The sequence below is a fragment of the Chelmon rostratus genome, chromosome 1, assembly GCF_017976325.1.
Source record: "Chelmon rostratus isolate fCheRos1 chromosome 1, fCheRos1.pri, whole genome shotgun sequence".
In the NCBI taxonomy this organism is placed as follows: Eukaryota; Metazoa; Chordata; class Actinopteri; order Chaetodontiformes; family Chaetodontidae; genus Chelmon; species Chelmon rostratus.
Window position 1 is genome coordinate 26,809,706 of NC_055658.1, and position 17,599 is coordinate 26,827,304.

General features: G+C 40.0%; 1 protein-coding gene across 1 annotated transcript in view; it reads left to right on the forward strand.

Moving 5' to 3' along the window:
• Positions 1–17,599, forward strand: part of luzp2 (leucine zipper protein 2) — a 141,533-nt gene that overhangs the window by 61,181 nt on the left and 62,753 nt on the right. Inside the window, exons 2-3 of the mRNA XM_041942812.1 lie at positions 11,199–11,316; positions 15,525–15,595. Coding sequence (XP_041798746.1) covers positions 11,199–11,316; positions 15,525–15,595 — 189 coding nt within the window. The remainder of the gene's footprint in view (positions 1–11,198; positions 11,317–15,524; positions 15,596–17,599) is intronic.

The following is a 17,599-nucleotide window of genomic DNA, read 5'->3' on the forward strand; positions in this document are numbered from 1 at the left end:
GGTGAGGTGGCAAATCACTGAGGCAAGTGAGAGCCAGAAAGCCGACTCCGGCTCGCAGTCAAAGACAGGAGCCCTGTAACTGTCAGCCTGCCTGGAATGAAACAATAGATTCAAATAGAGTCTTGCCTACTCCAAATTGATAATCCGGCCGCCAGTGGGTTTCTCATCCAGATCGGAGTGGTGCACCAGCAGGGTAGTTAACCAGTAATCAAGTCACATCCGTCATCCAATTCCAAATTCTCCACCTCACGCTCCCCCCTCCTCCCTCCCCTCCGCCTGGCTTAACTCGTCCTCTTGTGTTTTCCCTGAGTGACACTTGGAAGTTGGGGAGAGGCTTCACTGATTGCCCTTGATGTGAATCAGATGCATCTGCCTGCTTGTTGCCAGTTCTCAACTCCTTAGCCGCTGGTCAGATGGGGGGGGGGGGGTCAAGACACACAGCCACAAAGCTCCCGCTCGATGAGCGCCACATTCAGTATGAACATTGCTTTAGTTCTGCTACACTTTTAAAATGTAATAAATGCATACCTGAGTCTTAAAGCGTGAGTAAAAAGCCACTAGCTAGCGGAGACTTGTCACATATATTGATTAATTGGCTTTTTCAGTAGCCAGTAGCATTGATGTGCGTCATGCCTACCTGCCATGCAGCTAACATTAGCGGTTGTATCAGCTGACGAACACAGCCTCTGAAACCCACAGAGGCCAATTGACAAAATCATAATATCAAGCTTCAAGGGAAATAAGCAAAGGTGCTCCATCACACGACTCAATTGCCTCATATGTTATTCGTGAGGCAACTGTTAAACTGTCATCTAATAACTACTCTGTTAACGAGATGGGAAATGTGAAAAAAACAAACAGCTCCCAGTCATTTACAGTCTGGTAGGGATGTGTGAGGTAAATCACACCTGTGCAATGCAGGTCAGACACGTGGATGTAGTTTGATAACGGCCTGCTGGACAGACTTTTTACCCAGTGTGTGCTCTCGTGCCGAAGTTGGCTTAAAATTCATATTGACCAGCTGGACACAGTCGCTCTGTGTTGTTCACATGAGGTGTGATCACACACAGAGGTATTTCACAAAGTGCTTTGTGTCATCCTGTGACTGAGATCCTCCATTAAGCACTTACCACATTTGCTAAACAATGCCCTCGGGGGGCATATTTACCAACAGCTGAAGATTTTCAGTTTAAGATGTTTTAAGTGTCCTTTAATGATATTCTACCTTCGTGAAAGAAATCATTATTTTGAAAGACTGTATTTCACATGTCATTACCCAATGCATGATATGGAAACTACCTTAAGTTGGGCATTTTCTGAAGTGTTGTTCTTTCATTCCAGCTCCTACTGTACGAGTAAATTGTCTGCGTTGTAAAGCCAAAGTTCACAATTTATGAGCTCGCACTGTACGTCCGATCATCAAGGCACAACCTGAGTGCTCACACTGCACAGTCTGTCGAACCCATTCTGGCTATTGACAATTGTCAATAAAGATTTGTTACAAAGGTCCTTTTTTGAGTCAGAGGCGACTGGGTCTGAAGTTTGTTTGCTAGCATGCTATCAAGGCAGAAACGTGCTGCCTTGATAATCTGTGCAATTCTGTGCACCAAACAGGCATGTATGCTGCTGCTCCAGATAGACCAGCCTGGCCTCCTTATTTTGTGTCCACACGACGTGTCGTGTTGCCATGGCGCTTTCAGATGCTCCGTTTGCCGCTTCACATAGGCACAGTGGGGAAACAAGGCAGCGATCTTGGAGAATGAACTCGTGGCTCTGCTTCAACTGTGCTAGAGCCTGAAAACGGCCGACCAATTCATCCCAATGCCCAACGGCTGGTCGGGAGAAGTTGGTCGATCCTCGCTCCCCCCGAAGGGCAAACAACGCCCGACAAAGCTGAAATTTGGCCCGACTATAAAATGAGTCGTGCAAAAATCAGGTCAAAAACAGGCTCAAATCGTTCAGTGTAAGTCCAACTTTACATAGCGCTTTACTCATATCAGTAAATCATGTCTCACACTCTTCATGAGTGGGTGGCTAAACTAATACATACAATGTTAGTTATGGTGTTATTTCAGGGGACTCTTGAAAAACACACTGTACCATATTTAAGTTCACATATAATAAGTATGCTACATCATGTATTGGCCAGGTTTGTGGGGGTTGCTTTGAACTCCCATGCTGGGCACGTTTGTCACAGTCTGCTGTTGCTCTAACAAATTAAGACACGAACATTCAGCAGCGAAGAAGTTGTAGTGTTAATGTCCTGAGGACGTTGCCTCTGGTGTGAAACAACTTACTTCTTGTAGCATTCTCTGGCAAACACTGGCAACAAAGCTGGATTAGATGTTGTCATAAAATGTCTCTGAGGGAAAAGGTGAGGCTCTCCCACACAAAAGGGAGCGCTTTATCGTTCGCAATAGCACTAAGCATTGATGTCTGGCAGAATGTGCCTTTCAGAGTAAACAAAAAAGTCCAAGCTCAATCCAGCTTGATTATAGCACAACAATTACTGAAGCGGGAAACACAGTGTTGCACAGCTTTGAAAAGCCAGGATGGGCGGAATTGCATTAGATACACTCAAATCCCAGATTTAATTGAAGCTGGCAACCATAAGAGGTTCCTGGGATGCTTCTTAAGCCGTAATTTGTGTGATATAGGTCCCTAGATGAGAGATTCTGCCATAAGACAAGAGAATGAGTCACATCAACATCATGCATCAAGCTGAAGAAAGACGCAGAAACCAAATGTCAGCATCTCTCTGATGCCAAATGTACGTATTATGTAAAATACAGGAGGAATGTGTAGAGAACAAACACTGCATGAATATATAATTAGCTACAAAAGAGGGGTTTGGCTTTGACCTGGTTCGTTTTAAATCAAATGCAGCTTTTTCCAGGAATGCTCGTAGTTTGATTGAGCGGGTTTCATGTCACTGTGAAAATGATTTGGATTGTACACGACGACGGAGACAGCAGGGTGGATCGTCTGATGAGCTCAACTGAGGCAGAAAATAGAAATACACTCAGGATTTACTTTCCTCTTTACGTATAACTGAAGGTAAACTGAGCAAGAGACAAAGAGAGAAGTTATCTTATTTATTATCATTTTATGTCATTAGTTTGTTTTTTTCATATTAAATGAAATGGAATTCATTTGTTTTTCAATTAAGAATAAGCATCATATTAGCGTTGTACTGCATCTGTCAGTGGATGTTTTTGCTTTGTTATTTTTTTACCGGCTTAAGTTTCACATTTCTCTTCTGTGCTTTGTCTCATTTGTATTTCTTTTGTGAGGATTGCAATTCTCTCTGCTATAAGTACATATCTGTCGTGAAACAGTATTGTTTCCTAGTGCAGAATGATAGAGTGTTAAATGTCGAGGGAAAGTAATTGGCATCTACTTATGCATGAAAATGCCTGCAAGTAATCATTGAATTATTCATCTAATATGCAAAGTATTTCTATTTCAATGCCTTAAACCTCCCTTGGTGGGAAATTACATAACTTAAGTGATGAACAAATTAGAAGGACTCACTTTTCAAGGATGTGAAAACGGAGGAATATCATTTTCATACCGCAATTCACTAGCACTGTAATTTTTTAGCAACTCCTCAAAAACAGCCTGAAAGGAGCGATAAGAAAATCATTTAAAATGTTTGCTGGACAGTTCACATGATTAATCACAGGTCAGAATTCTCTCCTGTGATCTTAACACACACACACACACACACATCTGAAGACAGTAAATTCATTACTTTCCAACATGCTTCCAATTTAAATCTCATAATTCAAGAAAGCGTTAAAGATGCAGAATATCTGCATTCCTTGCTCATGTGTAAAATTGGTTTACACTAACTTCATCTATCTAAATGATAAAATACATAAATGCAAATTGCTTTGCACTTCATTATTTAGTAACAGATGAATCCAGGCTCTCATTGTCAGATGGTACTTTTTTCAAATCATTCTTTTGAGTTATATGATCAGATTGACGTTTTAATTCAAACATTTTATTATTTTGCTGCTTAGCTTTATCAAGAGACCATTCTTCAATTAACAACTTTTTTTGACTTAACACTTCATAGAATCATTTGCTCAGTGAACTGCAAAGTTAAAAGATTATTTTCAGCACCTTTTAATAGTAGAGCTGAAGAGAGAAAATAATCGTCAACCACTGCAGAATCAGCTGCATGCTGAAAACATTGTTTGCCACTATGATACAGCAATAATAGGAGGGCATCCCATAGTGTGAGTGTGCTCGTCAAAACACAGTTACTCATAATCATTGCAAAGCATGCAGTCAGTAACATGAAAAGAAAATAAATAAGTTCCCTTACAAACACAGTCTTATTTTATTATAGTGCCCACCAGCGTCCATAAATACCCTCATGTCTTCAGAAAAACTTAGCAACTGCAAGATGGGAGAGAGTTTTAGAAGTTTGGGGGAGCTTTGGGCACAACAAGAAAAAAAAAATACATCTTTGATGTAGTCTACACTCAGTAAGATAAAATACAAGATAAAAGAGAGATAATCATTGACTTTATGGCAACAACACTGGCATCCAAACGAAGACCAAAAGGCAAAATCCCACATTACCTGCAGTACAAAATGATATAGACATGGATATGTTGTGCATTACTTTGACCTTTGTTGACAAAGGAAAATTGGCTTTCTCGTCATTAGTTGTTTCATCACATCCCCCTGCTAAACAATTAAATAAGATTTAATGCCAGACATCCCCCGACATGCGCGCAATTAATATTCCCTGCCGTCTGCGATGTTTATACACCAGTTGGTAAACATGACTGACTTTTGTTACAGATGTTGGATGGTGGTCATGCTCTGCTAGAGGAATATATTAATTCACTGACAGGCCTTGGGCAGTCCCCCTTATTAAAACTATTTATTTGCCCCCTCCTAATGGCGTAATTAATCCAGCCTGAAATTGGAAATACCACATAAACCGCTGTCTGCCTATAATCTGCATGACGGCAAATAAAGGCCTTTATGCTCAGTAGCTGTTGGTTTCTGTGGCTGTTGCTTTGTGAAATATTGAATATTTAACTTTGATCCTACAATCAGCGACATGGCATGGCGCATTAGCATGTGTAACGCTGGTACTACACTCACTGTTTGCAATGTATTTTCATTTCCAAGACCAAGATAATCATCATTGGACCCGTTGATAAATACAGACACAATCTGTACTTTCACTACATGTGAACGTCTTTATGTTACAGTTCAAACGGAAGCCCCAAACCAATGTTGGCTAGCATTCTGCTGCCACATAAAGGTAATATTGAATCATTCTGGGGGAAGATTCTTCACATTCACCCAATTTGAAATTCAAAGTGGCTCGGACCGAGCTACACAACACTATTCCAGCCAGTCAACAACCGATTGTGTTAATGCTTGTGCACGGGACATGGGGAGGAGGAGGGGAGCAAGAGGGATGGTAAAGCCAGCATGCTAACTTGTCATTGCGTTGTGAAGGAGGAGAGATGCCAGTATCAACAATCTTTCTCCAGAATGACCCACCCCACTGTTTATACAGAGAAAGAAAAGTAGAATAATGGGACAACATGTTGCCGCAAGTCTTGCACAGTTTGTTTTTAAGTGTGGTTTAATTTTGACAGGCCATAATCTTCTCTGTCCCTGTGTGCTGTATTTGGTGACTCTGCTACATAACCTGACAAGCCAGGATGCGGGGGACAGCATATAACCCCCCGGGGGGTAGAGAAAGGCTGCAAGGCATCCCAGTGGCATTTTGGGAGTAAACTTCAAGCAGAAACAGAGTTTGTTTGCCCTGAACTTACTCTGTCCAGTTGCAAGTATTATCTGGACTAAATAAGTTATTAAACATGTGATAGGGTTACACAAATTGCCTCTGACAAAGCCATGGCAGACACTGAGCAATGAGGTGGCTGCTTCAAAAAGAAAAGGAAATTTAAAGAAAGCTGCAGACATGACAGCCACAAGTCTTATTTTGCCAAAAGAGCCAATTTAGTTTTATATTTTGTAAAATTGTTTGTTTTTATGGATTACAGACGTTTCAGTATTAAACCCTCAAAGCCAAATACGACAAAAGCGAGAAGGGCAGTGTCCCACTCAGGTTGGAACATGCAGTCATGTAAAAATGACAGATTCTCGCCTGTGTATTTATTACAGTCATTGGATTATGTGTATAGTTGACATGGGAAATGAATGATTGATGGTGCTCAGATTTCAGCTGTGGGTGGGTATTAAAATAACAGGTCTGGTAGTGGAGAGGCCTCCGAAGACACTGAGCCCAGGGGAATCCTTTAATTTGTCCTTGTCTGAACCGCCGACTGTCTCCTGCAAATTTTCCGAAAATAGCAGCAAGCACTCGTGTTGGGGAGGGGAGACATCAGATTACTCAACCTGCTTACACACCGAGCTCCTCTATGATTATTTTACTGCAGGTAATTGCTAAGCAGAAGATGGTGGATGATCCACAATGTCCTTGTAATATGAGAAATGTGGAGCCATCTTCTTGTGATTGCTATCAACTCTTTTTTTTTTTTTCTTTTTACTTTTTAGTGTCAACCAAACAGAGGCAGGGGAATGATTCTCCAGCTCCACCCACTCTTAAACAGCAAATAAAAAGTATAACAAATAAATAAATAAAAATGAGAAAAGGATGTAGATATACCAACGTAGCCAGCTTACAGTGGGGCACATCACATGATCATTCTTGAGCGTTGAGATGCATGTATGCAGAAAGAAAGTACCATCATGCAGAAATGACTTAAAACTGAATCCAGAGAACATTAACAATAACCCTTTTTTAACATTTCTCATAAACCTTTAACTTCAAGCCTCTAATGATAGCTACGGGGTTGTTATTGTTACATTGTATGCCTTTCTGCATTTTACAGTTTTACCATATTTCCTAAAATAAAAACCAGTAGAAAAATAAAAGCCAGATCTCTAATAGAGGCCCGGGAAGAAACAAGGCTGGATAAACTCCCAGTGACTGCCATATTTTGTGTATGCCAACTAAGCCTACTGTATATTTCCCATTGCTGTAATTTAATAAATCAGAATGAAAGCCTTGTTAAGAAATGAAAGGTTTTTTGTGCACTGAAACACTACAGGGCTTTTGATTTGAAAATGACAAAGGAAGAGTAGAGTTTGTTTGCAGCATAATGCAGTAACTTCTACAGGGCAAACAGGAGATGAAAACGAGGCTTCACACTAAAGTAGGACCAAATAATAGAATTAATCAACATCAATAAATAAAGGTCTGCCTCAAATACAAGCCTGCTTCAAATAAAGGCCTGGTACCTTCTGCATTTAATGTAAATAAAGGCCACAGTCACTATTTGAGGAAATACGCTATTTTAAGAAACGCTTTGGTTAATGTGATGCAGTCAATGTGACAAAAATGTATGGGCACACAATGAAACCTGCCCAAACAGAATAGTCTGACTTACAGTGTGTTAATGACCTATGTCTTAATCTTTTTTTTTCCACATTGCCTTTCTGTCAAAGAGTTCATTAAAGGTTCCAGGACTTGCAAATACAAACAAGCATTGATGTGGGCAACATTATGTTTAAATAGAAAGTGTATGAGAACATGTAGTAGTTGCATATGTGTCATGAGGCTGTCCAGAAAAGCTGCACTTATGTCTTACTATATGTACACTGCAACAATATTTACAGTCTAGTCTTTGTCAACAATGGACCATGAGCTCCTGCAGCTCTCTCTGTGAGGCCTTGGCTTCCTTTATTGAGCCATTGCTTGGGTGTTGACTGTAGTGTTAAGTGGCATTTCCTTTAGCCTCAACAGTTCTGTTTCACACCGCAGGGTCACCCTCATATAACTCCGAGACCTGCTGTGACTCCAAGGGTGAAGAAATATTTGTCCTCAATAATCGGATCCAATAAATGATGCCTCCCCCTCGGTCTCTGGAGTTTGATGAGTTCCATGAAGACAGCCAGGGACTGATTTTTTTTTTTTAAACTGCAGATGTCTGAAATGAAAGATTTCATTATCTCATCGCAGTGCTTTATGGCCGTGTGCCTGGTGGTGCCATCTCTGATCATAAGCCTTTTTGTCAGGCATTCTGCTCCTCATTATCACACTTCTCTGTCTTGAAAAAGGGGGATCTTTGTTTGGGAGGAGGCTGCTTGAACACTGGACTCTTAGGAGGTCATGGTGCAATCATGCAGCTGTTACCATTTGTTTGTTGTAATGAGCACTTTATAGTGGATTGGCAAGAAAAAAGTCCAAGCTTTATCTAAGAACCTTGTGATATACATGTTTCTGTGTCAGTGGGTCTCAAATTATGGGTCTTACTCATTTCACAGATACCCAAGGGCCTATTCCATTGGGTAATGAATAATATGGCAGACAGGGAGGAATCTCTCACCCCATCTTCCCCCGTTGCATGAACCTGCAATAAATTTCCCGCCAATGCCATATGGTGGCAAGTCATGTGTGGGAATCAGTATGCCGTGTTATTTATTTATTTACCAGGTGTTGCTTTTCTATTAGTGATTTATGTGTTATTGTGTAAGATCTGCTGCTGGGATCTGTGACATGGGGTGTGCAGGGTTTTTGGAAGAGGGCCCAGTGCTGAAATGAAGCCATGGAATCAGAATAATGTGCCAGCACTCGGCTCCATCAATGGGCATTTCAGTTTTCTCCTTTTTTTGATCTACAGTAGCGGGAGTGAGGGATCAGATTCTCCTAATTAAAGTGATGCATGTTAACAGGGGCAGAAGTGAGAGATTTTGTGATTATCAGCAAGTATTTAGCAAATAATTATCCAGCCATATCGAGTGCATATGCTTTTCTTGAAGCTGTTGCCGTCATTTGGAGTTTGTGACTACATAAGGAAGTAAGCAGAGATAATTCTTTTGATCTCTTGAATTTTGTTGTGGGGGGGAAAATAAATATCTCTTTAATGAGCTGTGTTGGTGTTAGCTGAATTTGTGATTATGTCTTCATTCACAACCAAGATTCCAAACTTCGATTGGGTTTGCCTCTTGATCTGTGTCCTAAAAATTACATGTATATACTGCTAATTTGCAAGCACAAATAAGATTTGAGAGAGGCATGCTGCCCAAATTTCCTTTTGGGCCAAAAACTTATTGAATTGAAGTATCTGCTACAATGTTTATACAGAAAGTTTATGCAAATCTTCTTAAATGAAACATATTTCATTGCAATTATTTCTGGCCAATATCCACCTGTGACAACTAAAACAGGAGTAAAATGTTTAATCACTTAAAGCGGTTGGTTAAGGATAAAGGTGTCACTCGTGGATGAATATAAAAAAAAAAAAACGAGTCACCATTGAATTGAAGAACACTTAAGCACCAGCTTACATTGTCAGGACTGGACGACCTTTGTCGAGGATTCATGTAAATGATTCAAGAAAACTCTGTTTATTGTTACCCACCTATCTTACTTTACCGGTCTATAGCTAATTTCACTTTTAATCTTGAATTTGAATCTACCACAGCTTGTTTTAGTCATAGTCTGCAGCCATAATGTGTATATTATTAACCTCAATACATCATTTTCAAATTAATTCACATATAATAGGATGGTGCCTGTTGAAGAGTGAAATTGGTTTATTCTCTTTGCAACTCTTCAGGTGTATTTTGTCAATCCCTGAGTACAATTTTGTTGTTAAATCAGTTTTCCACTGCATTAGCCTTGTTGCAAAGCAATGGCCAAAGTAAAATAGGGGCCAGTGAGGATTACAGAGTGCAGCAAGGCCGTTTTACCCAAAAACCTGATCCACGCACCTTCTCTTGGCATAAGAAAAGCAACTCTCCCCCTTATACAACTTGATTCCAGTTCTTTAAATAAGATTACGTTATGGCCTCGTCTTTTTCCTCGCTGGCTCCCTGAGAGAGCGGTGGATGGGGTCTTTTGTGCTATTATAAACAATTACAATTCGAAGACTCAGGTTCTTTTATTAGCAGGATGACCACATTCAGATTTTCTTGATTTTTAACACCTCCCAGAAGAGCTGGTGCTGTCCTTGAGTCAGCAAACAAGGACGTTAAAGGAAAATTAGAATTTTTAGTTTTTATATTTGTGTCAGGCAGTGAAACCGACCATATGGTAACTCATAACTATTTATTTCTGGTCATGTTGATTAGTGTCAGTGGAACCAATGTTTTTCTCCCTTTCTTTATTTTTTTTTAAACATTCAAAGCTTCTATTCAGGTTTTTGAATGCAGCTTCGGATGTCTGGATGACCCTAAAGAAAAAATCCTCAATGAATAACGTGATTCTTTGGGTGAGATGACTTAGTCTCCAGTCTTGAGCTACTTTTTTTTTTTTTTTTTTATCTGATCAGCTTTCTTTCATGAAAGTATTAAGATAGTACTTCTTCAGTACATCACTCAGTGGGGATTAGACTATGTCTGAAACAGAAAAGAAAACAGAACAGAAAATCTTTACAATGGCTATAGGCAAGGCAGCATTATATAAAGAGCACATTTCATTACAAAGAAGCTCAATGTGCTTTACATTTAAAATGAGACATACTGTATAAACGTCAAACATATGCAACACAGTGGTATAACAAAACATAGAAAAACAACACTTATACAAGTTTAACACACATACAGGGAGGGAGAGAGAGAGAGAGACAGAGGAAAACAGGAAGACTTTTCACCTTAGCTTTGAATTTAGATGCAGTTTTTAGAGATTGCAGCTCATCAGCAAACCTTTCCAAACATATGTATAGTTCATACAAACATGCTGTGAAGTAATATTTGCCTCTCTGGAAGCTCCGTAAGAAATGACAAGAATGCCTCTGCAGTGCAACTCAAAAGGAGTCCAGAGAAAAACAGGATTTGACAAATATGCCCTGTAGAATTTTTCTCTTAATAATTGGATGGACTACATGAATATTTAAATGGATGCAGGGGCATACCTCTGGTCAAAAGACCTATCTCTGTAAGATGAGCCTTCACTAAATTGGTTGATTGAAAGGAATAGAAGGTTTTTCCTTCTCTTTTATTCATCCAGGGACTGTGCTGAGTAGATATTAGTTTTCTCCCCTATTGCTCTACCCTTTAGCTTTAACGATGGTGCTTTTAATCCAGTTTAAAACACCTCTTTCTCCCAAGGGTGCCAATAAAGAGTGAATTCTCTCAGCCAGTGGCACACATTTAAAAGTGAAATCTCACTCTCATTCTCTCAACAGACAAGGCTACGATGGGCTTGAAAAGAAGCTAAAGGAAGTCTTCAGTGAACGAAGCAGCATCCTGCACCAGCTCTCCAAGACATCAAAGGAGCTGGACAGCATAAAAGGCAACCTTCAGGTTGGAATTTTACTGTTTCTTTGTGAGAGATGCAGCGATGTTAGGAGGCTTAGTTGGCCGTGAGTTCTGGGCCGGAGGTAATTTCCCAGCCTCTACTCTCAGCCATTATCTGATGGCTGGGAAACCCATGACTCTCCTCACTTATTTTTCAATCAATCTGCTGTTCAACAACTCGCCGTTATTAAATATTAATGCGCAAATGTTTTTCAATTTGGAGGGCCAACCCATTGTTATGTATGTGACATGTTACTGGAAACAGCTTCTGAATAAGTCATGCAGAGATGGAAAAGCAGATCAATTAGCAGTGAGCAAACTCTTTTTTAACACTAATGGAAACAGCAGATACAAAGAGCATCAGAGAAGGAGAAGAAAGATGAGGTAGGAAAGACTGACACGACCAGCAAGCCACAAAGATTTTAACGCTGCTCCAACCAATCTTCAAAGCCCTTTAACTGGAATCATTAATACTCTTCTTAAAGGAAAACAACAGCTTGTTACAGCTTGGGTTGTATTTTCAAAGCTTCAGCCCTCTGTGTTATCAGTTATGATAACACTTTACTCACCACAGTAATTGAGAACATCTGGGAACACCAAAAATAGGTCTAATGGGGCAACAAATCCGACCATGCCGGTTAAAAAGAAACTTCCAGGTTAGTTGTATTTGGAAGAAAAACCAAAGGCTTCTGCCAAAATTGCATCCCAAACGGTTCATTGCAGACATCCATCACAGTTTTCAGACCAATAATTTGGTTCAGCTTTGATCTATGACCCACAGTTGTGAGCACTCACGGTTTACCTGGTGGTGAAGTATAATTACTGCCACTATGGGTCCACTCACATTCAGTTTCACAGCTATAAAAAGTGTTAAATCCACTGTCACAGCTTGTTTACATGCAGTAAGATTATCTGACCACTCGTGTTTCTTGCCCTGTTTGACCTCTCGGTCGGTATGTCACCTTGGAGTGTTATCATAACCGATGGCCTGAGCTACAAAAATGAATCGCAGATTGTAATAAATTGTTTCTTGGATTGTATTCCTCATTAATTAATGCTGAAAGAATGTAATGGCTCTTTTCAAACCAGACTACATATTGTCATTTGAAGACCTGCTTGTACACACAAACTCCTCTTCACACGCATATGGAAAGTTTTTAAGGTTTTTGCCCCAATTAAATGTGGCCTGAAAACAAAGACACCTAAATCCTACAGCGACAGTGATTCTGCAGAGAGGAATAAAAATGGGTCCATCAGACAACTTTAGGTGAATGATAATGACGATTCCTATTTCTGCTGTATTGGAAGGTGTCTGATAGTTTCACGTAATACTGATCTCTGACATTTTATCAAGAAATGTACCTTATTATACTGTAGGTATTATAATTCTATGAGCATTTCACAAAACACAATTATCTCAGTGCCACATACTGCACATCACTTCCCACCAGTCACTTTAGGTCAACTTCATTACAGCTCTTGGCAATGACAAGAAATAAACAGAAACTGAATCATACATTCAGATATTTTAATCATTTAGTATTTTTCGGTCGCATTTGTGTTTGCAGCAACGATCCTGCAAAACATGCCTCCCTCTTGGACATTTCGACCCTGGGTGCCAGATGCCCTGTGTTTTCTGTGCAGCGCTCCCAAAGCTGCGCTCTGAGTGATGATTTCCTCTTTGCAGGGTGTTGATGTTTTTAGGCTTCAGGCAACTTTTGTGGGCCAATAGAATAGTCGGAAAATCAATAATCAAGCAATTGATATGCATACTTTTCCTGCATTTGTGTGTGTTTGCGCTGATGTCCCATGCGCTTGGAAAAAGCTCACGTAGTCCGGCTATCACCATCCCCGGGGCAGGCTTTGATGTCTATTCACTCCAGGCGAGCTAGGTTGGCATCTATCTTCGCCCTGGGCCCTGCGCCAGCACACTGGTCAGGGCAGAGGTTGGGCTGGATTTGGAACAGTGTGCTGTGGAATAAATCTATTCTTCAGGGGGAAAACATCATCTACATAAAAATCATCAACTTTTAAAAGCGAATCAAGTCAGCAGGGAGGAGCATTTAGTATTTCTGGACAGATTTGATGGAGCAAGTGTTTATAGTTTTAACGAGTTACCCATAGGTGGAGGTCAGCAACCCTCATAATTAAGCTTTGTGTGATGGGGAAATTATTCTTGGCAGCAGCTCCCAAGTGAGATCTTGTGAAGCAGTCTGTACAAGAATAGGAGTTCTTTTGCCTAACCGTGGGCTCTGGCAACAGTTTGGATTGTACTTTGAAAAATAACCTCATGTGACATTTGCATGTAAGTCAAAAGTAGATGTTGAGTTGTTTAAATTCAATGTCATAATCATATAGCCTGAGGGGATGTGTGCATATAAAGGATTATAGACCCATCACTTACAAGCTTCTCAGTGATCCTTTGCAGCAGCTCCTGGTATACTACTTTTTTTTTTTTTCAAGACGAAAACAATTGCACAATAATAGCCCAGTGATATATGTGAAGGACAGTCACTTATGTCATCCAGTGAACTGGATGTTCATTTAGTTTGACATGAAAATGTAGGATGTGTAAATTACCGCCATATTCACTTGAAGACATTCATATAACGACAGAAGCCTCCATGCTGCATTTTACAATGCGTAACACTGGGCCAAGTTTGGTGTGAAATGAAATGAGCTGCTTTATGGCACAAAGTGATTGAGGTAGAGTGGAGGGGTAAAAAATCTCCAGTATCTCAAAACTGTACTCCAGACTTCGTTGCTCGCCACCTCTTGATTCTCGATTCATGAATACATTTCATATCTTTCATGTTGAATTTCTTTTAAGCACTTGAACCCACGAGGAAGTGAAGAGCAGCAAGAGACTGTCATTTAATCAAAAAGCTAAAATCATGTAACTAAAAACAAACAAACAGAAAAAGGATAAAAATAAAAGATTGTGTGCTGATAAGTGTGATGGATTATTTATTTCAACCACGCTTCAACTACAACTTGAATTTGAAGGCGCTGTAATGAATGGAAGCTCACAGCTCTCTGGTGGCTTATTGAATGCGTGACTCTATCTGCCGTTCTATAGTCTTCTTTGGAAAATGGCCAGAAGGTGTGTTTGATGATTTCTGGCATCCAAACTTTAAACTGGAAGTGCATAACTGTAAAACTTTTGCAACAGTAAGCCTGTTTTCAGATGACATAACAAGGCTTGTAAAAATGTGGCCTGAGCTTTTATCTTCCTTTTTTGTGGACAATGATGCAGCGGGGAGTATAAAAGTGGCCATTTGAGTTGAGGCTCAATGACAAGATGATACAAATCACTGAATATCACCAGAGCGAGAATGCAGGACCTGATGTAATTGTGATACTGATATACAATTCTAAGCTGCCTTATTTTTGTAAATGCACAGTTTCAGCTGCACGTCAGCTTGTCTGATGTGAATATACATTCTCTATTGTCAATAGCTGTGGTGGGCTCCTTTCACTGTTCTTACTCTTCAACATAAATGTGCTTGAACTGAAGGAAATTACTGTGGAGGAAGAGAAAATCTCCTCTGTGACAGGAGCAAACAGGGTTTATGGAAATGTTGTGTTAATTGCATCTGATATTACCTTCTAGCACAATTTAAAAAGAAGCCATCTCTCCCTTTGCGTCTTCATTTTCTTAGAAGTATGGAAATTTCTGTTCGGCTCATAACAAATAAAAAAATATCTTGGAGGGCTTGTAGGGCAATCAGCGACCTGACTAATCCATAATTACCCATCAGGCAGATGCTTAGGCACCAGCAGAACCCAATCTGTGCACCTGCCCGAACCCTCGTTAGGGTTTTTAGAAGACACTGATCACCAGTTTGTTATAGGCTACATAATTCTTTGGGGCATCAACTAATTTTACATCTGCTGCATCATTTTTAAATATTCACCTCAATTATTTTCGGATTCTGTTTTTTGACAGTTCATTACAGTATTCTGCATTTCGTTCCACGACTCGCAGAGTTAACGCTGAAGCTTTTGACTGTTGCTTGAAGCAACTTGCAACCTTGAAAACCTGGGTACATTTTGAAACATTTACTATGCAGTTCAAGGAAAAGCATATGCAGCATGTTTGCTTTCCCCTGTCTGTTGTGAGTGCTTTGAAATAATTCTCATGTTGGAGTTTGTCATGTAAAATGCAAAACTGTGTCTTTCCTGAAATAACAGTGTCTTCTGTTCTCTTTTAGTCTCTGAAAAATGATGACTCAGTGGCCAAGAAGGATGTGCAGAGGATTCTGGAGCTCAGCCACAAACAGAGGTAAAGTGAGGCATCATGATTGACTTAGAAATGTACCAACAGTGGGGCAGCAATTAATAATAAGCATCAGTAATGGCTGATGAATTAGTCAAATCTGAGGCATGTGATGTTTTCTGAACGTCACCATTAATTGTGTGTTATGTAAGCATTACATTATAATTAATACATATTAAAGCCTGTGAAAGTTATTTTTGGGCACCTCTGGATCCAGAGTTCCCATTCATTTGTGCCATAATGACTCAGAGATGGAGATCTTTTCCAGCTCGGATGGGCATGAAACTCTGCCGGTGAAATCATCAGTACAAAAGATTAACAACTGTTTCGGACATGTCTGGCTCTTTAATAAAAAGGCAAAGGTAAAAGCCTGAATACATAAAAACTTGGGGGTAGATGTTAACTACCACTTCCAATGTGCATTTCTTGAAGAAACATCCAATCGCGGAGCTTAAAATTCTGTTACATGCACTGCACACAGCTGGAAGCTAAAGATTAGAGTGTTTAGAATACTGACAATACAATCTGCTGCTTAAATCAGAGTTAGTTTTGGAGGAATTCAGTTTGGCACTGTGTTATATTCACCAACTCAACAACAAAGACTTGAATTTGTGCTCTGACTGTCTTCTTCACCATAGCAACGGTGGCCAGAGCTCATGGGTGCTGCAATATTTTGAGCAATCGGCAATGGCAAAACACAATTTCTCAGAAATCAACTTGAAATACAACCCCGATTAAAAATAAATAGAAACAGAAAGCAATCATTTACAAACTGTGTTTACAGATAAAGTGTTCCTGAGCCCATGTAGTAGCATCCTTCATGCAATCATGTGTTCACAAAGTGGTGAACTTTGCTCCATCCTTGCTTGTGAATGACTGAGCCTTTCCAGGATGCTCCTTTCTGACACAAATGTTGCTAGATCCTGATTGGTGAACGCATGTAAGTGACATTACCTTTATCCAATGGAGTCTCGCCCACTTCAAACCAGTGAGAAGAGCACAGAGAGACAGAAAAACAGAAAGCTCAAATGTGAACTGACTAAAACTGTTGTACCTTTGGCAGAAAAGACTGTTCATATTGGAGATCTCATCATTTACAGCAAGAAGCTGATTGAGAAAATAATCTTTCTGGGCCTTTAAGTAAAGCATGGTGTTTGTCAGCTGGCTTGTACACTGAATCAGGTGGATAATACATAATCCATTCCTGAAGCCTTCTTGTGTATATAAGAAGATAATGTGCCTGTCTCCTTTTGGTGAAAGAGCATGTCAAGCATCTATGATTTAGTACTTTATCTTTTTGCAAGCGATCTGTAAAAGTGTTTACACAAAATGCATTACCAGTTAGGATTGTCTGATTAACGTTGTGTGTAATGAGACTTTTAATGATTAGGAGTCATTTGTGGCCTTCATGCTCTCTGAAAAGTCAGCCTAATTGAAGTCCAGCCTCCTGTGTGCAGTATCCTGATAGCCAATCAATAGCCTATCACCAGTCCATGGCAGCTCTCACATGTCATCAGGCTAAAAACCATAAAGCAGCAGCTTGGCTCCATGTCGCCTAGCTAGCGTTTGTGAGCTGCAATTTTCCCAAAGTGTTATTAATCCACCTTTGCAGTTCCATGTCTGCCAAGTGTGATTACCACACGACTCCATCCTGGCGGATGCAGACAGGTGATTCATTGCAAGTCATTTATTTTTGACAACTCTTAACAGCGATTTGATTGCTTTCTGAAAAATAAATTTGCTACAAACTGTAATGCAACCAAAATGTTTACCAACAGACCTGGTGCGACGGTATAAAACCCCCCATTTTAAGGCTTCAAAATAGTAACATTTAATTCAGCTGTGATTTAACCTGCTGTACTCCTTCAGAGTACTTCAATCTCACATTTACCGTGCTCTTTCTTTCGGTTTGGGCCGTTTTGATCCTGTTCGTACAAAATGTTTCCAAGTCTTGGATGCAGGAGGTGGTATCATGAATGAAATGCTGAAGCAGTGGTGGTTGGCTGTTCG